The 25273-nt window shown below is 39.5% G+C and overlaps 1 protein-coding gene across 7 annotated transcripts; it reads left to right on the top strand.

Annotated features, from left to right (window-relative positions):
- The first annotated feature begins 1421 nt into the window (after positions 1-1421).
- On the top strand, positions 1422-23392 carry myom1b (myomesin 1b). Of its 7 annotated transcripts, XM_034213953.1 has the most exons (39): positions 1461-1551; positions 1984-2197; positions 3835-3969; positions 4069-4243; positions 5236-5393; positions 5588-5680; positions 6172-6260; positions 6627-6668; positions 7314-7328; positions 8053-8214; positions 8767-8928; positions 9946-10087; positions 10640-10839; positions 11195-11248; positions 11342-11466; positions 11537-11720; positions 11801-11975; positions 12061-12182; positions 13867-14322; positions 15841-16037; positions 16127-16253; positions 16496-16680; positions 16765-16879; positions 16956-17112; positions 17194-17300; positions 17390-17434; positions 17534-17670; positions 17765-17909; positions 18364-18423; positions 19120-19187; positions 19277-19390; positions 20520-20607; positions 20694-20732; positions 20831-20936; positions 21160-21323; positions 21492-21528; positions 21724-21746; positions 22028-22083; positions 22175-23392. In XM_034213953.1, exons 2-39 carry the CDS (start codon positions 2043-2045, stop codon positions 22433-22435), a joined length of 4875 nt encoding a protein of 1624 aa, XP_034069844.1. In that variant the 5' UTR covers positions 1461-1551; positions 1984-2042; the 3' UTR covers positions 22436-23392. The 7 variants fall into 7 exon arrangements, with proteins under 7 accessions (XP_034069847.1, XP_034069844.1, XP_034069848.1 ...); XM_034213957.1 differs by lacking the exon at positions 13867-14322; XM_034213951.1 differs by having other exon boundaries at positions 16496-16879.
- The last annotated feature ends 1881 nt before the right edge of the window (positions 23393-25273 follow it).

The raw sequence follows: 25273 nt of genomic DNA, 5'->3' as shown, positions 1-25273 counted from the left end.
TATGATATAAATATATGTAATAAAATCAAGTGAACATTATTGTTACACACATACTGTAATATGCTCAGTGTGACTTTTGTTTGCTTAAGGTATGATCATCACACTGGTTACGTTCCTAGGAAGATAATAACATATATAACACAAACATGTATCTATAATAGAAAATTGCATTTCAGTGCAAATAGTTTGATCAAAAAACAATACCACTGTTAGTATTTTAAAAACGAGGGCCATAGTCAGCAGATGGCTAGCTTAGCTTATCATAAAGTTCGATTCAAATCATTCATGTTGGCAAATTATTAACGGCTTCTGACATACAGTATAATACAATTGTAGAATATATCAAAATGAATATATCAAAATGAATTTTGATATATTCTCAAGAGTATTGTTCTTCTCAGTGTTAATCTCTTTTATGGGTTTACACTTTAGATTGTTGCCAAAACATTGTAGGCATGTTGGAATGCTCACTGTTTTAAAAAGCTTGCAACTCAAAGGTCTCAGAGGTGTTCACTGACGTGATATTTTTGCCATGGAAACCTACCTAGTGTTGTGGTCAATTCCAAGAACAATGTCCAAACATCTGTGGCTGGCAGCTAAATTGAATCTGCCTGCCAAATGGCCTCTAATAAACTGACTTTCAACAAAAGAGTCCTGAATGAGTCATACTTGCACCAGGAGAGTGTTTCCATCAACAATCATTGAGTTATCCATCTCTCCTTAAGGAGGCTCTGATGAGACGAGGGAACAGGAGGGGACGTTTGTGAGCTTCCACAAAGGAGAGTGGGTCTGAAAGTGAGAGTGACAAAAGAGACTTTAACAATAGCATGCAGCAGCTAAAGTTAGACTGCTATGGTAACAAGTCAAGACAAAAGATACTGGAGATTAAGCAGTGATGGCATACTGTGGGCTGAGAGCAAGCAAGATCTTCAAATGTAAACAAATAATAATGAATATTAGTTCATACATTTAAAATGGTCACTTTTGAAATCTGGGGGTCACTGCGCCTTTCGGGAAATCTGCATCGTGAGGTGCTTTTGTATCCTAACTTTAAAGTAGGCTTTGTCATATTAATACCTGGTTGACTCCATCACATTTATTTGCTTACATCTGCATAAGGCTGTGACATAGAAACAAACAAAGTATACAGTAAGGCATATCAAATCTGTACATTAACTCATAAATACAGGAGTTAGGATAGTATTTTATACATAGACAGGATAAGAGGCAAACATTCATATCAAAAGATTAGACAAAAAATACAAGAGTAAGCCTGTGTTTACCTGCAAATTAGACAGTAATGTTCATCAGCAGAGACCTGCAGCCATAAATGTGTTGTCCCCCAACACTCTGCTCTCAGCTATATTTATCTCCACCCTCACCATAAAAGGTTGTGACTGCTGCTTGGACATTCTGGCAAGGGACAACATTATTTTTGTTGTATAGACCGCAGCCCTGAACGCACCTACCTGTAGTTTTGCTGGGATATCGAGCTTTGGATTTTGACCATCTTTTCCTCTATAACTTGGAGTTTAAGGGATTTTTTCGAGGGTAAGTGGCAACAGATATGCAGGGAGGAGGCCTGATAAGTGAGGTTGTAATTGATGCATGTTTGTCATAGCATGCTGAGAAAATGCCTGAAGCCTGAACCTTATATGTTGTCTAGCTAGCTGATTAGGTTTACATTTGCAATTTGAGGATGTTTAAAAGTATAACCCCTTTAGTTTTTCCTGTTTTTGGTCAAGACAATATTATGCTTTTTTTTAGCAACAATATTGTTAGAAATATGAAATGGCATCATTGGGATTACCAACTTCTCCATATTATTATTATTTAGTTTGGCAAAGTAATTTGTTTTCCATAAGCACAGTAAAGCCAATTACTGATTTCGACCAAAGTATGTAACGCTAAATGAAAGTCATTGACCTACAGTTTATAATAATGGTAAATCCACCTGCTCTTGAATACTAACTAACCAAACAGACAAAGTAGGCAGCAAGAAACTCGGAAGCTCGCGGCTAACACCAGGAGCGGCCTGCAACATGTCTGGATCTTTACCGTTCTACCAGAAGCACCACCGCCACTATGACCGTGACTACAGGAGCAAGGAGACAGTGTCCAAACTGAGCCAGTACCAGGCCAGCAGCAGGTACACGGCTGGCAGCAGCACCTCCGCTGCCACCAGCAGGAGCAGTGGGTAAGAAGGAGGAAGAGGATCATACCTTCATCAATCCACTTCTTGTCACAGGAAGCTCCCCTTAACACCCAACCTAAAGTTCATCTCCATCAACCTTGTTGGATCACTTCCCGGTCACAGCTATGAGATCATATGTCCCGCTTCACAGCCATATTGACACCAAAGTAACCATCCTTCCCTCTTCTGATTCTCCTTGATCAACCTTCACACACACACCAAAAGATCTTTGCTCCCTAAAAACATCTTTGAATCCAGCATGAAGCTCCTTGCATGATGACTAATAAAGGACCTGTTTGCTTTTCTGCCTGCTCATGAACTCTTATCTGTAACACATCTATTCCTAAATAACTCAAATGATTTTTGGATATGTGGTTTATTACATTTTTGCTCCAATCAGGGAAAGACTGTTGGTTAGAGAAACGGGACGGAAATGCTATGTATGTTGTGCAATGGTTGAGTTATGGTATATGGCATAGACTGAAATAGAATCTTGACCTGTACATACCATGCTGGAGGGAAAGTAACAAATGACAGATTGTCAGTCTATCTTTAAAATCTCATATCATTTACATGCATTATATATTAAAAACGAAGTGACTTACCAAAAGACACAAGTAAAGTTGTTCTTTAGTGGACATTGTTGAAATGCATTAGTGTTATTGCGGTGAATATGCTCGGTCAAATGTACTGAAAAAGAATGATGGTGGTGTCAAGTCACTGATTTAAAGCTGTTTTATGAGATGGATTCTCTGTCCCTGGGAAGGTGCTCTTCTTTCATATTTAAGGATTTACAAAACACCCTGCTTATGGGGGTCCCATTTTTTTACAGTGGCTTATGTTTAAATACACTGGCCTGGAGAGTGTGAACAGGTCAGGGGGCTTAGGCTTGGCTTACACCATCAGATATTTGCCTTTACACCAGCCACCAAATCTGTGCTGATGAGAGGAGGATTATGATGTGATGATGATTTAACAGTCCGAGTGGTTGCATTAATGTCGTCCTGGCAAAGATACTGCATTTATTTAGGAAGGAACATTGACGTTTACTGGATTTCAGTAATGAATCCAAAGTGTGGTCTTATTTCTGGATATTGGAGAAAGTGAAAATGGTCAGAGCTGAAGGAAAAGTGTCCCAGATAGATACATGGAAAAAGAGAGCAGTAGCCCTGTCACCAATCTGGTCCCCCCTGCTTATCAAGTTCTTGTTATCTCATTCCCTTAGCCCCCTACCCCCAACTCTGAGTGCTGCAGATAGTGTTTCCACAGACAAACTGTGTGGCGTCTGGCCTTAAATCTAAAACGTCTTTTCTTTCATCGCTCCACTTGTCATTCCTTCCCGAACTGTAGCCTTAGAAAGCAAATAGAGTATGATACATGATTATTCGATTTGGCGTCTTTTAGTTATTGAATAAATACAACAGTGGTACTCATGTTGTCCTTTGCATCAGATGCCATTTGTTGATTCAAAATATTTAATTATTCTGGACACATACAAATAATACAACTAAACCTCTTCACTACCCACTGAACCTTCATCTACCACTAATTGACCCCCCTCATGGCTTCATCCCCACATTTTGATGTAATCTTATTAGTTGCATAGTCTGGCCAGGCTGATGGTTTTCTAAATGTCACAGACTTAACGTGTCTACACATTATGGGCTGGAAGCGAGCAGACTGAGCCCTATACTCAAGAGGGCCAAGCCAACTTACTTGGCTGTGGATAAGGACCACCAAATCATCGGCTACGTAGTGCCTATCTTCAGGGGCAGGTAATAATCTCTTCAAAGTATACTACAAGAGTGTTTGGAGACAATTTTTTACAGTTATGCCTAACTCCCCATTCCTGGACCTTCTCTACAAACTCCTAGTCAAGAGTTTGGGACTGGGTTTTCGAGTAGAGAGGAAGCAAGGGTGCGGGACTCTTCTGAGTACATGGCCCGCAGGGATTTGTTCACCAGTGGCATGGAGATGGAGAGGTCAGAGCAGACCTCCAGGAGGGAGGCCATTCGAGAGACGGCCGAGCGCATCTCTCTAAACAAAAGGGTCAGTGGGGGAATTCTAAATGTAGCTTTTTAGAGCTTGTACAGGAGGTGATATACTCTTTCAACAATATAAATAACTAACTGCTTATCATTTTTACATCACAAAATATGAGTGACATGATTGTGAAGGCTACTCTTACTGTCACTTAATGTAAATCATTTAGTAGATCTTGATCATTGTGTTCTTTCAACCCTTTGTCGCAGTTACATTTTTCTTTCTTGCATTTTGTCACTATGCTGTCCAACAGCAGTATTGAGTTTTTTGAAACCTAATATGGACAGGTCCATTTTTAAATGTTTCAATATATGATTGTTGAAATACAGAAAGCTTTTCTACCATCTGACATCTTCAGATTAGACTATCCTCTTTCATAATATTACAAATATATGTTCTCCAATCATAGAATAATATCAGGCTACATTACAAAATGAGGTTAGCTGCATGGTTGCATCACTGAGCAGAAATCATTTCAGTACTACTTAGTGACACCTAAGTGCCTTTGGTGTTTGTTACTACTCCTTACACAAGGAAGTTATTATTGTCCCAGGGTGATTATCATGTGAAGTAGGATCCAACCATTCATTAAGCATCATACAATCCACAGTGACCGCTTCACTGTATTAATCTGTCTTCACTCTGCCAGATAGCGTTACTACTAGGTGACACATTCTTTAGGGGATCCTGTTTCTTGAGACATAGGGAGGCAGTGTCCCAGTGGTGTTGTCGTTTTATGTGTTGACTGGTTACTGGACGCTCAACTAGACGATGCCTCAAGACCCCTAGCTATTCTCAGAACGTAATGAACGACAAACACTCACAACACGTTTCAAGTTTAAAAGTACAAACGTCTTGCATGGGGGAAAAAAGGGATGTTGCTGAATTAGTTTGCTTTGTTTTTGCTTCAACTGTGGATTGTGAATACCTGGTGAAATATACTATATATTTTTTAAGTTTAAAGTTCAATTGTCCTAAGTGATTTTGTCTGTTTATAGATCCATGAACACGGGGTACACTTTAAGCGTATGAACGAAGACAGCCTGATGCATACCCCGGAGTTTGTGATTAAACCGCGCTCCCACACTGTGTGGGAGAAGCAGTGTGTGCGGCTGCACTGCACTGTCCGCGGCTGGCCGGACCCCCGGGTCGTCTGGTAGGTCACAGACATACATAATAACCAATATTATATCTTTAAATCTATCCTTTCTGTCCCCTTCTCGCCTGCCTATTCATCTGTGATTGTACTCATCTCATTTAGATGGCTTTATCTATTATATGTGTCATTTTCAAGTTCTTTCTTTTTCTTCTGGCCTGTTTTCTTTCATGTTTGCTGCCTCCTACTAAAAGGTACAAAAACAATGTTGCCATCGACCCTGTTGGCCATGGTGACAAGTATAAACTTGAGAGCAAATACAACATGCACTCACTGGAGATCAACAGGTAGGTGTAGCTTCCCCTACATACAAATAAAATCTTCCCAAAACATTCAACACTGTAACAGGTTTTGTAAATATAAATGAAACATTGCCAAATGTGTTAGACTTTGCATACATCTTAGCTTGTGTAGACTTATTGTTCTTATGTTATTTTGTACTTTTATTTTACATGTACTTCACCATACTCTAAGATCAAAGACCATTTTAACACACTCAAAATCACAAGGAGAAACAAATGAGATGATATTTTTTCCATTTTAATAGAATATGTCGGCTGCAGATACTTTCATGTGAGACCCTCACCACCTGGTGCACATGACATCAGCAGTGGTGTCTATTTATAACCAAAGTATTCAGGAGATATGGAACGCTTACAGCCAGGGCTCACATACTTGGTATTATTTACATGTTTGGGAGGTTGACACGGGGGAAGGGCACAGTACAGTAGATTCTGCTTATCATGGGAATTGATCACCTGATGCTCTCCTCTTTCAGATGTGATTTTGATGACACAGCCCAGTATCGTGTCTCTGCCATGAACTCCAAGGGAGAGCTGTCTTCATTTGCCTCTGTCGTTGTTAAGAGTAGGTTTCAGAAAGTCAGACAATCATCACACCCCAATTCACCTATCATGAACAAGCTTCACAAAATGTGTTAAAAGAACAAGAAAAGCCAGTAATTATAGCTCATTGTACATCAGTTAATTAGTAAATAAGTAAAGTTGCCAAATGTAAAGGCTTTTTCTGCATATACCGATGTATTAACTGCAACATCTCTTAAAAGTAGGAACCAAATATACTTTGACTTGTACATTTCTATTAATGAGAGGCCTAAGCCAGTGAAACGTGGCAAATGTCATGGTGTATAATCTCATATTTGGATATCTTGACAGTATAATACTGTGCACACCATGTGTTCGCTTTAATGGTAACTACTGCTTTTCTCCATAGGGTTCAAAGGTGATATGGATGAGTCCCTGCCATCCCCTAGACGTAAGTGTGAATTTACTGTGTATTTGTATATATTGTATGTTAAATTGTGGAATTCATGTTGCATTCATTGATGTACAACCACTACGGAGTAGAAGAACAAGATAAAAACACAGCATAAACATACTTTGTCTTGATAAGCTGTTTTTAGCTAATTTGTTAGCATATTGCATTAATTTATACCTCTAGCAGACTCTGAGCTACGTTAGCATTTGCTTTTCTGCCAACCTGATGAATATATGTCATAAAATGTACTCTCCTTTTAGCTCTGTTTTTGTCTTCAACAGTTCTTGAGAAAGATGTTTGATTATTTTCACCAGCTATTTGCTAACTGTGTCTGTCTGCTGTGCGCATGTACCGTACAGCTGCTTACTTTAAGATGCTGAAAATATCTGCCCAATGCTGATGTAAGAAAAGTGAATGAGACTGAACAAAGAAAACAATAGTATAATAATGAAAACGATAGTAATAATGGTAATTATGCATTTATTTGTCATTTGATTTTTTTTTATATTATTGACTTTACTCTTGCTGGTTATCTGCTTATACTGTACACACTGATATACAGTGAAGAGTGTGGGGGTTGGGGGCTGTGCACTACTGCACTAACAACTGTTCTGTTTCCTTGATGCTGCGGCAATAATACAGGGGGCAGTACTGAAGGTAACAGGGTCATGTGATCACTGTCACTGTTTGGTCTCTGCATGACCACTTGTCTGTCTGTGTACATGGTGTTCACAGTACTCCTTGTATGGAAAAATCTACAGATTTTTCAGCATTTCAGAGTTGACACCAAGTTAAAGTATGCAACCTTGCAAGCTTATGCGTCCATTTTTTTAAAAGGAATGTGCTAGTGTGAGAAGATGCATTTGCGTAAAATGAGGGATTTTGTTGCCATCAATGTATAGAGCCTTGGAAATACAAAACTGTAGAGTATCTTTTTTCATTTTGTACTGTAGATCCTTTCAACTAATTCCACATCTGAAATCACTGAATATTGAGTGATTTCTTTCAACCAGGTTTTTCACAAGTTTGATGTGCTTCACTGTTTAATGCATGATAATGACGAAAACATCCACTTTTTGGGAGCACTGTTCTGTTTCATAGTCACTCTTTTAGCTCGTATTTTATGTTGTTCTTTATTCCTACACGTGTTCTCTTCCCTACCTTTTTCTGTCTGGCTGAAAAATGTCGATCTAGCTTATTGTTTGTTATTTGGATATGATTTTTGATGTGATAATGTTGTTTCGTAGTGAATGTTTTGTTCTTCCACTTGAATTGAACGCTAGTTCAACTCTTTGTACAATGAGTGACGTGTGCAAAGTGTTTGCACATTAATGCCAGTTTAAGCTCTGACTAAAGCTGCTGTATCTTGCTCTGTTTGCAGATGGCCCCGTGTGTGAGTACGGCGTAAACTTCAAGACTCACATTGTTGATAAATTTGGTGTGACGTTTGGAAGAGAGGGTGAGACCATTAGTCTTGGATGTACAGTCATCATTTCCCCTGCCCTGCACCGCTATCAGCCAGAGATCCAGTGGTACAGAGACGGTAAGAAGATGAATTCAACATATGGATTTACTTAGCCGCCCCAAACCATTGATCACTCATATCATTTTCTTTGAAAAAAAGTACAAAATGATTGGCATCAATAAATACTTATTTTACCAAAAATACAAGCATTTGGCAGAATTATTTCAGAATGAAAATATGAAGATCATTTGAATGATTGTGTTTCTTATCTTAGCATTTAATATCGCATCATCATTTGTTTATTGATTATACTTTTTATTAGGGATCAGAATCAACAGAGTAACTAAGGTTTTTTTTATTAACTGAGGGGAGAAAAGAGTGAATTATTTCTCTATGAATTGAAGATATCTTGAAGTATAGAGTAGCAGAATATAGGAAATTATAGTACTAAAGTAAAGTACCTGTGTAAATATACGTTTCAGCACTACTCCTTATCTTACACTATGGAATGAGTAGTGATTTTGAATAAATTAAGATTTTTGTGAATGTCCCTGGTTTGTATATTATTTTTAGAAGAGGATTATATTTTTATCACATGTTACTCAACCACCTTCTATTGTATTTTCCCAGATGTCCTTCTGTCTCCTTCTAAATGGTACAACATGCACTGGAGTGGAGATCACGCCACAATGACCCTCACACACCTGAACAAAGAGGACGAGGGGCTCTACACCCTGCGTGTCACCACCAAGTCTGGATATGAAACCTACTCCGCCTACGTCTTTGTCAGAGGTGGGTATGCCATCCGTAACTTATCCGTAAGAAATAAATATCCCAAAATAATGAGTGCATAACATGTCTTTGCACAGACATTTTCACCACCATTATAGTCAACCAAAGCTAAATGCAGCTTGTTATTGCGTTATTATGTCATCAGGTCAAGATCAAAGCAACAGCTTGTCCTCTGGCAGCTGATAAAAACACTACATTTAATAGTCAAATTTGAGTGACTGGTTTTAAAGGATATCTTTATAGCGACAACACACAGTGGAAACTCTTTGGCATGGGTTTGAATACTGTGGAAGGTGGTCAGGGAAGCTTATCTTTGGTGCCTTCAGAGACAATCTGACCTTTACAGCTTCAGCTCCTACACGCTGAGTGTGAACAAGCTAGAAAATAGACCCTGTTGTTGACTCAGAGTTGACCAGGGGGGAAAAAGGAGACCAGGTACAGTCTCCATAACAAAACGCTATATGAGCCTGGCTGCCGTTGGGCTATTCTCAGAGAGCTATGGAATGACCCTGGTGCAGAAAGATACTGTAAATATCTGCTAGACGAGAAACAATAGGCTGCCCAGTGTCCTTATTGATCTGTGTTTCTCTTTGTGAGTGAACACACTTTGTCTTTTAAGCTGCATGGATACACACTTACCCAGTTGACATTTGCTCCTATACTTAATGATGCAACTCTTAGGTGGCCTGGCATTACCCCATATGTTTCTTTAAGAGTCATCACTCTTATCCCCTTTCACTCGGGGGGGGGGGGGGGATACAGCTAATTCTGTCCTCCTCTCGCTGATTGCTCTTGGCTTGTGTTTAAAGTGAGGACCAGAAACATTCCTGGCATCAAGGGCTGAGCCCAAACCGTTCAACATACATCACACAGCTCATTTTAAACCCACCAGTAGAAGCAATCAACTATAGACAACACTTTAAATGAAAGATAACGAAATATGAAAAAGAATAGTGTGTAAAACAAAAGAAAGTACGCATACCGTTATTTTATTGTTGGTGTTTCTGGATGTGTTAGATTCTGAAGCTGAGGTTGAAAGAGCTCCTGGGGCCCCTCTGGATGTGCGCTGCCTGGATGCCAACAAGGATTACATCATCGTCACCTGGAAGCAGCCAGCTGTCGATGGGGGAGACTCCATTTTGGGCTACTTTGTGGACAGGTAGGTCAATATGGTGCTAGACATTTCAGTAAAGTGTCTCACAGGAGTGGTAATCTGGAAAACAAACCTCAAAGATTTAAGAGAATGGGAGAACAACAGTTTGAACATAATTGTCTGTGACATTACACTTTTTTCTGTTTGTGATTCGTCTCTAAAACTCTGGTGTACCTAGTTATTCTCATGAAAATGTTTTAATGAAGCAGCTTCAGTGGCTTGCTTTGCAAATTACAAAACATAATGTATGTTGAAAACTTTTCAAAAAATTGTTTAAATGAAAATCTGAGGGAAAAGATAATAATAATGTATTTAAGTACTATTTGAAAAGTCTGGTATGAAACCAACAGATACCACTCCCAGATGCAATACTTATTACGGAAAATAACCTTTATATAAATACAATAGCAAGAATGTCACTGACTGGTATTTTAAAAATCAAACAGCTGCACTCAATCCTTTGCACACATTCTCCAAAAATTCTGGGAGTCAGTAATTATTTAGGAACATTTTGTTAAAAACGGATGTATATTATAACCTATTGTAATTTGTGTTCAGATGTGAGGTTGGAACCACCCACTGGGTCCAGTGCAATGACACTCCGGTTAAGTTTGCCCGTTTCCCCGTCACCGGTCTGGTGGAGGGCCGCTCCTACATGTTCCGTGTGCGTGCCGTCAACCAGAATGGCATGAGCCACCCGTCCAGGGTCTCTGAGCCGGTAGCTGCCATGGACCCCTCTGACCGCGCCCGCATTAGAGGTACTGCAGCCTTTTAATGTCTGTCAGCTAGAATACAGCCTATCTCTTATCCATATTTAAAGAGCTTTACAAAGTAATTCAAGTAAGATAGTACAACATGAGTCAGGTACAATGCTATTGGCCGATATAGACTCTATTTTTTCCTATTGTTCCAGAATATTATTTAGACATTTTGTTTCTTTTTCCTAATGTTTTTTTTTTTTTTATGTTAAAAAGCTTTTTCCACTGCCACTACCTATGATCAAATTCTGTTCAGAAACACCTTATGATTTCAAATTGGAATCTTTTTTATTTTTTCATAAAAAATATAATAATTTGAAATCCCTAATTCATAACTTTTCATGATTTTGATCAGGTGCCTCTGCTCCTTGGACTGGCCAAATCATTGTCACAGAGGAGGAGCCTGCAGGTAGGACACTTATTTTGACAATTGCTGATTAAATCTAGTTTGCTCATTTAAATGGTGTCTTCAGGGACTCATACTTTATCTCTTGACCTTCAGAGGGCATTGTTCCTGGCAGACCTCTTGAGCTGCAGGTGACAGAGGCCACCAAGAACTATGTGGTGCTGAGCTGGAAGCCCCCTGGAGACAAAGGCCTTGAGGGTGTCATGTACTATGTGGAAAAAGTAAGTTATTGACCATTTTCCTATTTGTGACTTATTAAGGAAAAACTCACACTTCGTATCTTTGCTTCAGTGTGTTGCGGGCTCAGACACCTGGCAGAGGGTGAACACTGAGATCCCCGTCAAGTCTCCTCGCTTTGCCCTGTTTGATCTTGCTGAGGGGAATTCCTACAGCTTCCGCGTCCGCTGCTGCAACGCTGCTGGTGTCGGCGAGCCATCTGATCCAACGGAGGCCTCAACTGTTGGAGACAAGCTTGGTTAGAAAAAACAAATGCAGGCATCATCATAGCATTATGTCCCATTTACAGTTAATGACACCATGCATTCTGGCCCACAGATATCCCATCTGCCCCAAGCAAAGTTGTCCCTATCAGAAACACAGACACATCCGTTGTTGTGTCTTGGCAAGCATCCAGTGAAGCTAAGGAGTTGGTTGGATACTACATTGAGGCGAGCGTTTTGGACAGCAATGAGTGGGAGCCATGCAACAACAAGCCTGTTAATGTTACCAGGTAAAACAACTCCTTTCCTGTTAACCATATAGAGGAGTTTGTATATAAAAACAATGCCATTATCATATTTGAAATACATTCACAGGTTCATCTGCCATGGTCTGACGACGGGAGAGAAATACGTGTTCAGGGTGAGGGCAGTGAACGCAGCAGGGCTCAGCCAGTTCTCCCCAGAGTCTGAGCCTGTGGAGGTGAAGGCTGCTATTGGTAAGTAAAACTTTACAGGAGTAAGAACAAAGTAAAAAATATAGGTCATCCTGTTTTTTAGATGTGTGGTTTTAGGAAAAATCCACCTATAGAAAAGCGTATTAATATTGTTTAAAAGTCAGCCTTTGGTATTGCCGAAGTATGTTTTTTAACTTGGTTGTAACAAAAATTATGTTAGGATATATTATATTAGGACATTTCTTAAAGTTATAAAAGACATGCAAGAGTTTGCATTTTTACATGATGTCTTCAGTTTGTTATACCATCAGCATCTACACTCCCACACTTTCTCCACCATGGTTCCACCCTGTCAACCTATCACGTTGTTCTGCACTGGTATGTGCCCCACCTACCCACCACCATGTCCAGTCACATACACCCTCCCTCCTCCTCCTCCTCCTCCTCCTCCTCTTCCTCCTCCTCCCTGCACAGCCTGAGGCGGGTCAGGACTTGTAGACTTCCTCTATTTTGGGTCATTCTGATCCAACTCAGTGGTTGTTACAAACCAGCCCAACGTCACACACCACCACCATCCCCCATTTCCCTCACTTTTCCTGGGCACAAGGCGTGTCGGCAACCCCACACGGTGCTAAAGGTACCGTCACACACACCTCCCCGCCCCATCGAGCCCCTTAATGTGTGTCTGTGTATGTTTAAACCTCTCATATCGCAACTAACCTGGCAGTGGAATTGCTCTGATCAATTGGTGCCTGAATTAGAACGCCAAACAAAAACGCTATGGCTAAAATAACAGTATTTTTTCATTTATAAGTTACGTCATGATACGGCACATTTCTGCAAGATCATATATATAGTAATAACACCCTATACAATAATCTATAAATCCCCCCAAAAATATCCTCAACTTGGACACCATCATTCTTTAAAGCAATAATTTAGTATCATCACCTTATCAAGATAAAGGTAAAGATAAGATAAACAATAACATGGAATAGGATAAAATACCAATTCTGCTGCTGTTATAATCGTCCTTATCTCCTGCATGTGGTCCCTAAAAACTCTTGGCATTTCAACCAAAATAACTTCCAGCCTTTGGATGTTGCTCATTCACTGGCAAACTTTTAACTGAGCAACTTTCTCTGTTTCCCTCATGAAACACACTCACTTAGTACACAATGCCAGTGTGTTTCTCTTCAGGCAGACATATTGGTAATGTTTTTAGGAAACACAATGATTTCTACTTTGTTTAAATACAAAGAATTGAATGGGCTGTTAAACTACTGCCCCCTTTACTACTTTCTTAAAAACGTAACTCACAGTACAATTAAAGTACATGTTATACATAGATAAGGAACAGCTAAAAGCTAAAAACAAATAGGCCTACAATACTTCATATCAACTTTTTAATGGAAGTCTACAGTGTTTTTCATAGAGGGTTGCTATAAAGCCTGCACGCAAACAGTCATTGCCTGGTATTTTTCAAACACCTGCATGCTCTCATAATCCAAAATAAAGTCTTGTCACCTCCTCACATGGATGTCACTTGTTGGCCATCTTGTCTTCATTTTTCACTCCCAGTCAGATGAAGACATTTCACTGTATTTTTAGGCTGATAGAGAGAACTGTTTATGTTTCTGCTAGTCTTCTCGACTTGACTTGTGAACAGATCTTGTGCCTGTTTCTTTAAAAAGCCTCTTTTGCTTTTCTCTGCTAACTCCTGTAGGGGGCGGCATCCCTCATGGTGTGTTGCCGGAGATGGGTCCGGGGGGTAACGCTGGCCAACTAACTGAGCACAGGCCACGCTGGACGGGCACGCATGAAAATGTCCAGTCCCCCCTTTACACTAAGCGCAATAAAGCTCAGGCTGACACGAAGGCCAGGCAGGGGGCTGGGCCAGATAGCTCAGCACTCACACAGCCTGACCCCGTCGAAAATAAACACAAGGGGGGCAAGAAAGGCAGTGTGTCCTGGGCCCCTGACCTGGCAAAAGACCTGGTCTCAGAGTCTGTGTCAGACTCAGTTTCTGACTCACTAACTGCACAATTAGAACCTGTCACTGCTGAGGTTCAGGATCAGGCTGTAAAGACAGTCAATGAGCCTGAGGCCAAACAAGCACGTAAGTTCCCTGTAGATGCTTCTGCTAATCTGGAGACTGCAAGGCCCCGGAGAGAGTTGGAAGGTGAGCACTGGTCACAGATGGACATCTTTCTGTCAAATCCAAAAGAAAAACACAAAAAGCAAATCCCCCCTCTTAGCATTCTTAGAAATATGACTTCATCATGTAATAAAAGAAAGATTTCCCCTTATGAAAACAGTTTTGCAATGTTCTAAATGTATCTGCTTTTGATATGAATCACTAAACAGTTGGTAAAGTTGTCTACTGGTATTCTTCTTTTTAAGGTAAGTCGCTGTATAACACACCAAACTTTAACTCAACACAGTCCCGCTTGTCAATAGTTTTAAGTCCACCACTTTCCCACAACCTCCTCACTTGGAGGCTCAACATCGGTCACCCGGCACCTCGGGACCTGCCATCACATTCAGTACTCAGAGCACTATGTCATGGCAGGAGCCGGCTAATCACACCCTGTACTTGAAAAGTGGGTCATCCAACCAACTCAAGAGCACCACACTTGTGACCTAAGACCTTTTTGGTATAACTGTGTTCTCCTTTTGAAGTCCACGTCTCAGACATTTGACTAAACATCCCTTAATAGGAAAGAGTATCAAGTTAAAGTGACTATTTGTGTCGAAAAGCCATTTTGTTATCCCCAAGTTACAAATTATTGATTTTGGGCAGCCTAAGGGGCTGCCCAAAATCAATAACAGTCACAGTCCCAGAAATCACTGTGTCAAATGTCGGAATTTTCATACCACAAATTGTACTGCATAACTATCCAACCCATTATATATAGTTCTTTTTTGACAAGAGGTAGACAAGAAAAAGAATTCCACATCTGTCTGTAAAATATGATGCTAAACATGGTTCGCTTAGCATAGCATTAGCAAGACTGGATACGGGCGTCTCATTAGCCCGGCGTTGTGACTTCCTGGATGACTGGTTGTCACATTTTTATTTTATTTAAATTTAACAAACAAGTTACAACATTATAGTGAGCTTTAGCAAGGTTTAACGTTTTCAATTTTCCAGTTGTCATGCTAAGGAAAGCTAGCTATCCTGGTTAGCATGTAGACCTTTCAATGTAACTTCCAAAGCAAAGAAGTGTATTTTCTAAAATCTGACACAGTTCTTCTAAGCACACCTTAATACAGAAGCCTTTTCAAAAAGGTGCAATTGTGTTGTGGGTTGGAAAATATTCTGTTACAGCAGGTACTCATACTATTGTATTTAAAGTAATAAACACTTCAATGACTTCAGTAGAATTTTGGCGATGGAAGAAAGAGAATTTAAATGTAGTCAATACGTGCTGTAAATAGAACAGTTTTCAGTAATGGGACACTGAAGCTTACTAGCATCGACAAAGCTACAATAAACTCATGAAATGCATTTTTAGGCTACAAGCATTTCAAAGGATTATTAATGAATTCCAATTCATTTGAATGCAGCTGGACGGAGGTATAAAAAAATACATTTGAAAATTAAAAGTATCACCTCATTGTTTCAGTTTCCCATTACTTCACCCAGTTCCCCCTTGGGAGGCGTTATGGTGTTAATTTATGTTTTCTATCATCTCAGCCTCCCCTGCTCCACCCTATGGCATCACTGTCCTGGAGTGTGTATTTGACTCCATGGTGCTGTCCTGGAAACAGCCAACATTCATCGGCGGTGCTGACATCACCGGATACTTCGTGGATTACCGTGAGGTCATCGATGGTGTGACAGGGAAGTGGCACGAGGCCAACATCAGGTCGATCAGCGAGAGGGCCTACAGGGTGAGTTATTAAATTCATAAAACCAATAGGTTCCAATTTTAAAAGGCTCTTATAACTAAGGGTCTGTCTTCATGTCTCTTTGTCTAAAGGTGTCTGATCTGAAGGAGAAGAGGAAGTATCAGTTCCAGGTGCGGGCAGCCAACATGGCAGGTGTCGGCATCCCTTCACTGCCCAGTGACACCTTCCTGTGCGAGGAGTGGACCATCGCTGTGCCAGGTTGGTTTGACCTACTGTTTCTAAAAAGTTATCTAATCTCTGTCACTATACTTGATAAATGTGTTCTTATCCTCACTTTTACTTGAAGATGACAATCGGTTGTTAACATGTTCATATGAAATCAAGGAAGAACATGGAGCAAAAAGTAGTATTCCTTTTTCTGTGTACACATGTAATCAGACCAACTGACCTTCAGATTTTGAAGCCTTGGTGTGTTTCTTACTTCCTGTTTTGGACCTTAGGGCCTCCTCACGACCTGCAGGTAAGAGAGGTGCGTAGCGACTCTCTGGTGTTGCTTTGGAAACCACCTGTATACCAGGGCCGTGATCCGGTCAACGGGTTTTACATCGACATCAAGGAAGCAGACGCACCAGTGGAGGCGTGGAAAGGAGTCAACACTAAGGCCACAGAGAAGACGTTCTTCAAGGTCCCCATTGTCCGGCTGAGTTATTTTGTCCAGTTACATGTGTGGCAGCAGCTGTTGTGTAATCTGATTTCTTTCATTTTGCAGATTAAGAATCTGAAGGAAGGGGGGAATTTTGTGTTCCGTGTACGCGCTCAGAATAAAGCTGGCGTTGGACAAACCTCAGAGGAGACAGAGCCGGTCATAGCTGTCACTAAACCAGGTAGGCGAAACTTTTTGTGATGCTGGTGATGAGGTCATCATTTCAAGCTGTAACACCAGCGTCTTTGGGTTTTCAGGCACTAAGGAGATCGCAGTGGATGTTGACGATGACGGTATCATATCCCTGAATTTCGAATGCTGTGACACAACTCCCGACTCCAAATTTGTGTGGTCCAAGGATTACGAGGAAATAGCAGACACATCCCGCCTGACAATAGAGACCAAGGGGAACAAGTGAGCTGACTTATTTTAAGTAGAGACTCTTTGATAAACAGAACATCACTCAGTATGTCTTACCCCTTTGTTGTTTTGCAGATCCAAAACTATTTTCAATACTCCTGCGGAGGAGGACATTGGTATTTACTCATGTATTGTCACCCACACTGATGGTGCTTCATCCAGCTACACTCTCTCTGAGGAAGGTGGGTTAAAAATAACACAGAATATATGAAATACAATTATCTTTCTGCTCTGTTTCCTCTACTAATGGATCTCTTTTTCATATCTTCAGAGTTGAAGAGGCTGCTGGAGGTCAGTCATGACCACAAATTCCCCGGTGAGTGTATCAGCATATAATCACAGATGTTTTCTAATTATGTCATGAACCAGGCTTTTTTTAAATTTTGAGCTGGCCCTCACTCTTTCTCCAAAATAGTTATTCCCCTGAAGTCAGAGTTGGCTGTGGAGCTGTTGGAGAAGGGCAAAGTTCGCTTTTGGCTGCAGGCGGACAAGATGTCAGCTAACGGCAAAGTCGATTACATCTTCAATGATAACCTTATCTCTCAGGGGGATGTCAGTAAACAGTTTGTATTCATGATAAGAATGATGCTTTTTGTGTTATTTATTTAGATGATTAAGGTTAATAGGTGTTTTCTTATTTTTGTAGAAATACAAGCTCAACTTTGACAAGAACACCGGCGTGATTGAGATGATCATGGACTCTCTGACTCCAGCTGATGAGGGCACCTTCACCTTCAAATTGCAGGATGGAAAGGCTACCAACCAGTCCAGTTTGGTACTGATAGGAGACGGTATGACCAGTTAAACAAAACAATATTGAGATGATTCTATCGCATATCCAATAATCTAGGGGTCGTGAGATTTTTGTATAGTTCAGATGAGAGGCTAATTCATGGAAATCAAGTGATTTTTGGCATTGAAATACAAGATTCTGCTTATGTGAGTGAACTTTTATTTATAATGTGGTATTGTGTAAAATACTATTATTTTCTCATTTCTATTATATATTTTCCATTATTATAACATTTACAACAGAAAATCTGCCATGATAAAACAGATCTTTTCAAATGTTGACACCAAAATCTATATAAATGAAAATAATTGTGTCAGTTCAATCTGGCAACATTGATTTTGTAATCCTATAAACTAACAGCAACCTAACATGTATATCACCTGGTTCGATACTATGGTTAGATTAAGTGTTTCAAGCTGAATGTTAATATTGTAAACCCTTTTTATTTGCAGTGTTCAAGGAGCTGCAGAAGGAATCAGAGTTCCAGATGAAAGAATGGGTCAGAAAGCAAGGTACACTCACGATTGAAAATAATGGGATATTGCTGATTTTTTAGTAATGAAAAGAGATGTTTCTGATTGGTTATTGATTTAAATGGTATCATGTGTAATTGCAATTTCACTCACATGGAGGTGCTATTACACAAGAAAGCTTTGAAATAACACACACTTAATGTAGCCAACAACAGGGCACTTTCACCCAAGGTCATTTCCTATCTTCTTTCATCCCTCGCCTGCAAAGTTTTATAATCATCAAACAGGAAGAGGTCACCTCAACCTCCTTTTTAGACTAGGATCTTTTATAAATTGGTTTCCTGTATTCACATTTTACAACCCCCTTATCATTGCTAATTTCTCAGAGCACCCTCACACACACTTAGTAGTTTCTTCTTTAATGGGCAAGCGTAGTAACTGAAATGGCCTGTTATCTACAGTTCAGTTGGATCATTCTACCTTCTTTTTAATAGTAACTCTTTGCTAATGTATTCCTTATAATGGTCAATTGATAACAACACAGGATATAAAACAGATTTAGGTTATGCATTTATTATGCAAAAGACCCACTTGCCTTCAACATTGGAACAAGCTAATTTTTTGAATTTTAGCCTTAAAAGTTGATTTCCTGTTGGTCAACTAATCGATCGTTCAGTTAAACGTTTCAGCTCTATGGTAATCACTGTTCATTTTTAACTGACCTCTTTCTTCCAGGTCCTCACTTTATCGAGTATTTGGGTTATGAGGTGACACCAGAGTGCTGCGTTGTTCTGAAATGCAAGGTAAGAAAGAACTTTAAACTTCTTTTTCATGCTTACTCGTTTAAAAAGCTACTAGTTTAATTTAATCAAATCCTATTTTTGTATTTCAGGTTGGAAACATGAAGAAGGACACCTCTGCGCTGTGGTACAAAGACGGACACGAGATTAAAGCAGACGAGAATCTGGGATTCACCGAGGGAGTGCTGAAACTGGAAATTGCTCAGGTAGAGAATATGAGGAAGGAAACCTGTATGAAGTGTGACATTTTCTGTGTATTTATGTGTATTTCTGTACTGTATATTTGTCACTGAATTCATTTGCATATATGAATGTTAATCGTGAAATCATTGCACAGCTCTGTTTATGTCATGCCTCAAAAATATATGGATTCTCCCCAATGTTGGTCCACAAGAACAGGTTGGAAATAAATACAATGAACAATTAAGGGACATTTCATTTACTAATTACACTAAAACGTTTGGATATAAATAACCAGCATTTAAGATGAATCTGAAAAATATATTTTAATTCCATTTCACACAATGTCTGTTATCACTCTCTTCCTCTAACTGTTTTGTCTTCTCCTTCTTCCATTCTCATTTCTCTCAAATGTCATCAAATTTTCCATCTCAGAACTCATTCCCATCCAACTGTCTCGTCTCTAAACGCCTGTCCTATTATCAACATCCCTCCTGGTGGTCTAACATTTAAACGTGATGTCACATCTGTCCCATTTCAGCGCGACTCCCCTGCAGACAAAGCAGACTATGCTGACGACATAATCTGGAGAAGACTTAAAGTTGGGAACAGTTATCTATTGTCGTCACGGGCCAACGGCCACTTCTGGTTTTGCCGTTCTGCCTGAGAATGCTTAATTTATTTATACATGTTTGTTTGTTCGTCCGCTTTTTTGCTTTTGCGTCATATATCTGTTTCTGCAGCACCCCTAGCAGAAGAGAAAAGCTTGCCTTTTCAGATGAATACATTACATTACATTACATTGCATTTAGCTGACGCTTTTATCCAAAGCGACTTACAATAAGTGCGTTCGACCAACAAATACAAACTTGAAGAAAACAGAATCATATAAGTACATCAGGCTTCATAGAGCAAAAACATTTCAAGTGCTACTCAACTGGCTTTAGGTAAGCCAGTCCTTTATTAGTATATAAGTGCTTTGTTAATAGTTCTATCGCCCGAAGTGGAGTCGAAAGAGATGAGTTTTCAGTCTGCACCGGAAGGTGTGTAAGCTTTCTGCTGTCCTGATTTCAATGGGGAGCTCATTCCATACAAATGAAATTCTTTGTTCAGCGTTTTTATGACTGAATTTAATGCTCCTGCTCTTTTTATCAGATTTCCAAGAAAGACTCTGGTGTGTATGAGGTTGTTCTGAAGGACGACAGAGGGAAGGACACTTCCACGTTGAATTTGACCGATAAAGGTAACTTTTAAGTCACAAACTGACCTAAGCAATCTGACTGTAGCAAAACATATCACTTAGCATGATCAAATGTTGTTCTCTTTAAGGTTTCAAAGACTTGATGAATGAAGTTTTCAGTTTCATCGGTAAGAAGATACATTTATTTTACAGAAATTCAACCTTTTGGTTCCTTATTCATTTTCGATTTTAAATTTCACCCCCAAAAATAATATTCTAATTGCAGCCAATTCCTCCACTCCGCTGAAGATCACAAGCACAGAAAATGGCATCCGACTCTACACCTTTGTCAGCTACTATAACGATTTACTCCAAGTGACATGGCACTACAAGTAGGTCATGACTCTAAAACAACTATATAAGCATGTACACATTTCATAAAATGTACACACTATAAGATATTCAATGATGCTTATTTATTTAAGAATGATTCATAATTACACCCGGCAGTAAAATGGCGTGTCCTAATACTTTCTGAAGCCTTGTGCCCTTTTAACCATGGTCAAATGTGTCAGTGGTTAGCCCACCTCATGTTTCTGCACCTCTCTCTGACAGGGATTCGGCCATCTCCTTCTCTGACCGCATTAAGAGTGGAGTGGTGGGGGAGCAGCTGTGGCTGCAGATCTCAGAGCCCTCAGAGAAAGACATGGGCAAATATGCCATTGAGTTTAACGATGGGAAAGGTGGCCTGAGGAGGACCGTGGAGCTGTCTGGTCAAGGTAAGACCACCAACATATTTAAAACTCCAAGTCACATGATTATACACTTGTTTTTAATACCAATGTTTTACATTTGGGAAGTATAATAGCCTTTGTGTAGTTCTTTCTATTATTCTTGTTTTGTATTCAGTGTATCCTTGACTATAATCCATATGTTTTGTTTTGCAGCATTTGACGATGCTTTTGCAGAATTCCAGAGACTCAAGTAAGTTACGTTTTCCTAAATAGCTATCATATTTTTGTAATCACAACATGCATGAAAGCCACATTTTGTATATGTAAACCTACAGTGTTTTTAGAAACCACATGCAAAAGTATGCAGACAGATTAAGCTCTCACTTTCAGTTCTGATTCTCTCATCTAATTTGTTGTTTCCTCTTTCTTTTTATTACCTCATCAGAGCTGCTGCTATTGCAGAGAGAAGTAAGTGTGTTTGGCCTTGTTTTTGTAACGTTTTAAGCCTGGATGAGGTAGTGATTGAATATCAAGAAGACCTGTCTATTGTTTAGAATACTGGGAAGTGGAGATCGAATTCTGACAGATCATACAACTCTGAGTCCTTTGAATTGCATTATTAAGCTTCCACTGATAATGTTTTAAGCAATGTAACATCCACACTGTATATTAGGATAAATATTAATATATGTAATGTGCAACATGGTGGTTGACTACTACCTTATTGAGGTTAACATTGTTTCTTTCAGGTCGTGCTCGAGTAGCAGGAGGCCTGCCTGATGTGGTCACTATACAGGAGGGCAAGGTAATCTTTTTAAACTAATAATATGAGCAAGCAATTAGACCATTTTAGTATTACTGAATAATTGTACGTGTGCTTGCTATCCTCCATCCAGGCCCTCAATCTCACCTGCAACATTTCGGGCGACCCCGTGCCAGAGGTCACCTGGCTGAAGAACGACAGGGAGATCACGTCCGACGAACACTGCATTCTCAAGTTCGAGTCAGGCAAGTTCGCCAGCTTCACCATCACCGGCGTCAACATCTCGGACTCTGGCAAGTACAGCATCCTGGTGAAGAACAAGTACGGCACGGAGAGCGGGGACTTCACCGTAAGTGTCTTCATCTCTGAAGAGGCGGCCAGCAAGAAAAAATAAAGGCGGTCCAAATATTGTCGTACATATGTATAAATGAAAAAAACACTGGAAACAGTTAAAAAAGAGAAACAAAAGTGAATGTGTTGTAGAATATAGCATTTAAAGGTGCTGAGTCTGAAATGAAATGTCAACAGAAGTTAAGAAAGAGTGCGGTGATGAGTTAAAATCATAAAAATACACATTTGGTCAACAATAACAAATCTAACATCATGTCCACTCAAAAATTTTACTGGTGCAATTTTAGTTTTTCTTTGTGTAAAGTTGTGGCATGCAGGGAGCCAAATGTTTGCATTCATATTACTTATGAAACATTACTTGACAAAATAATGCCAAATATTTAAGTTTAAGAGATGTTGTGCTGATGGGATGCAACGTAAAGTCAAGGAAATGAAATCATGTGTTGATGGTCTATTCAAAAGCAAAATGTTATTACATGTTTTATCCCATTTGCTACAAATTAGGTCTTATTTTACTGCCAAGCAACAGTTTTAACAGCTTGTCTTTCAGGAAGCAATGCATTATATTATATTAGAATTTAGTTTAATTGTATGACAATGTAGAAAGGATTCTGAGACTCAAATTATTGGTCAAATTAAACAATAGTAAACTAATTTGTTGCAAATGGGTTTAAACATGCATCGTGTCATTTAATCACATTTAGCCCTGTTTTGCAATAATACACAATCATTTGAATGTTGTGCTCATGACATCACGTCCATTGTCTCCCTGTTAGTAGTGAACACTGTATGTTTGCCCACTCTCATATTGTTATTTATGTAATTCACCATTGTTATGATATCCCTTCACATTAATGATTTTGATGCCTCCTTTATTGTGATGATAACGATGCCACTGTAATGAAGACTGTTGGATCACTGTTCATTAACAATGGATATTGCATAACTTCTTCCTTTCCTGATTAGACTAATAAAAATGAGCATGTACTTCCCCACTTCCTCTTTGAGTTGTCTCACTTTGGTTTGAAGCCTACACCCTTCACTATTCACTCTCTCATTTCAGTTGACTCTTACCTTTTTCACTCCCAGTCACGATATCTGTAGACTTGGACTCCTCGACGATATACCACCAGCATGGAGAAAAACCCATCCCTCTACTGAAATCAATGTGTGCTCCATTAATGATGCCCTGAAAATAAAATCAAAAACACTTTTAGGGAGCAGAAAAAAATCAAGCTGTTCTGAAAGTATTTGAGAGAAAACTAATGTTGTTTCAACGCGTTGTCTGGTCACCAGCATCAGTACCCTCATACAGAAGACTTTTTATACTTGATACAGTATTCAGGTTTTTCACATGAGGACGTAACCCTGTAAAAGTATTTGTATGGACTAGATAGATAGATAGATAAGATGGATACGTACTTTATTGATCCCAATTTGGGAAATGTTTTGCATTGCAGCAGCATAAAAAACAAGGCAAGGTAAGAGAAATAAAGACACGAAATACACAATCCAAAATATTTCTGAAGTAGAAATAAAATAGCTTTTAAAAGTAAAAAAACATACATGTGGAAATTTCCAATAACAAAATATAATACAGGATATTATATGCACATTCATTTAGCAAGAAATTGATTATTCAAACCACCTAACATGATATTCAGTGAGCTTTTGAGATGCTGGTGGGACAATCTTTTTTTTTTTACAAAACAAATCTAGTTCTCATTCATAGCATTCTTTTCGATGTCTTACTATGGTATACGCAGGAAGGCGCATCTCGTAGTGAGACATCTCACTCGTGCTACTCTGAGAACCGGGGTTACACAAGTAACCTAAAGTGATTCCCACTACTTAGTAGTCCTTATTCTAAGTTTAACTTCTCCTGTAATTTATTTGATATTGATATCGATCTTCTCATCAAGAAACTATATATCTCAAAATGTCAAACAGGACTATTGTATGCCAAGTACTAAGTGTTGTCTCTTCGGCTTATTTAGACATCATTTTAAACATTGAAGAAGAAATAATACTGATGAAGGTTCTTATTAGAAAGTGGGCCAAAATTATCTGAAGAATCGGAATGCACTCGACATGAAGCAATATCATTCCATGTGTTTTTAGATATCATTTTTTCATCAGGTGAATATACATTTGGATAGATTATGAATGTTTGGAGTCAAGAGTATCCAGGTCACAGGCAGTCATGTATAGGTCTGACCTCACTGAACGTCCTGGGTGAGTAGAGGACTTAATTCTTCGGCTGCTGTGATGGTTATTTCTGGTTAGAGCAGGTCTTTTTAATACATGGCGACGTCTGACTCCAGTTCTCTCCTCTCAGGTGGAGACCACAGATGGAACACCTGACCTGGGGGTGACGTCATACTGGACTGATGCAGACGGAAATGTAGTGTTTGGCCCAAACACCCCAAAGGAGAAGATGAACACCACAGTCACTGGAACGAAAACCCCAAAGCGGAAGGGTGAGAGCTTAAAAGAAATATGGCTGAAACATTACAGCATGGCATCATTTTGTCAATAATGAATGAATGAATGTTCTTTTGCAGAATCTGTAGCTAGGAAACTTCCAATGGAAAAGGTTGGAGACACAGATGAGGAGAAGGTTGCAGTTAAACCCAAAGCTACAGATTCAAAACAAACAATAGCTGCAAAGAAAAAAGTTGCTGACCAGCCTTTGACTTCTGACCAATCAGAAGCCTCCGTGAAGCCTGCAGGCAAAGTGGAGGAGCCCGGACCAGTATCTGAAAAACAGCCAGAAAACACTGAGCGGTGAAGAAAGTATTTATTATACTCTCATATACATATATATATTACAAGTTTGATGTGGGCTTTTGTGCTTTATTGATGTGCAGTTATCCTCACT

This window comes from Gymnodraco acuticeps, unplaced genomic scaffold (assembly GCF_902827175.1).
Source record: "Gymnodraco acuticeps unplaced genomic scaffold, fGymAcu1.1, whole genome shotgun sequence".
Taxonomy (NCBI): domain Eukaryota; kingdom Metazoa; phylum Chordata; class Actinopteri; order Perciformes; family Bathydraconidae; genus Gymnodraco; species Gymnodraco acuticeps.
This window is presented reverse-complemented; position numbering and strand designations above follow the sequence as displayed.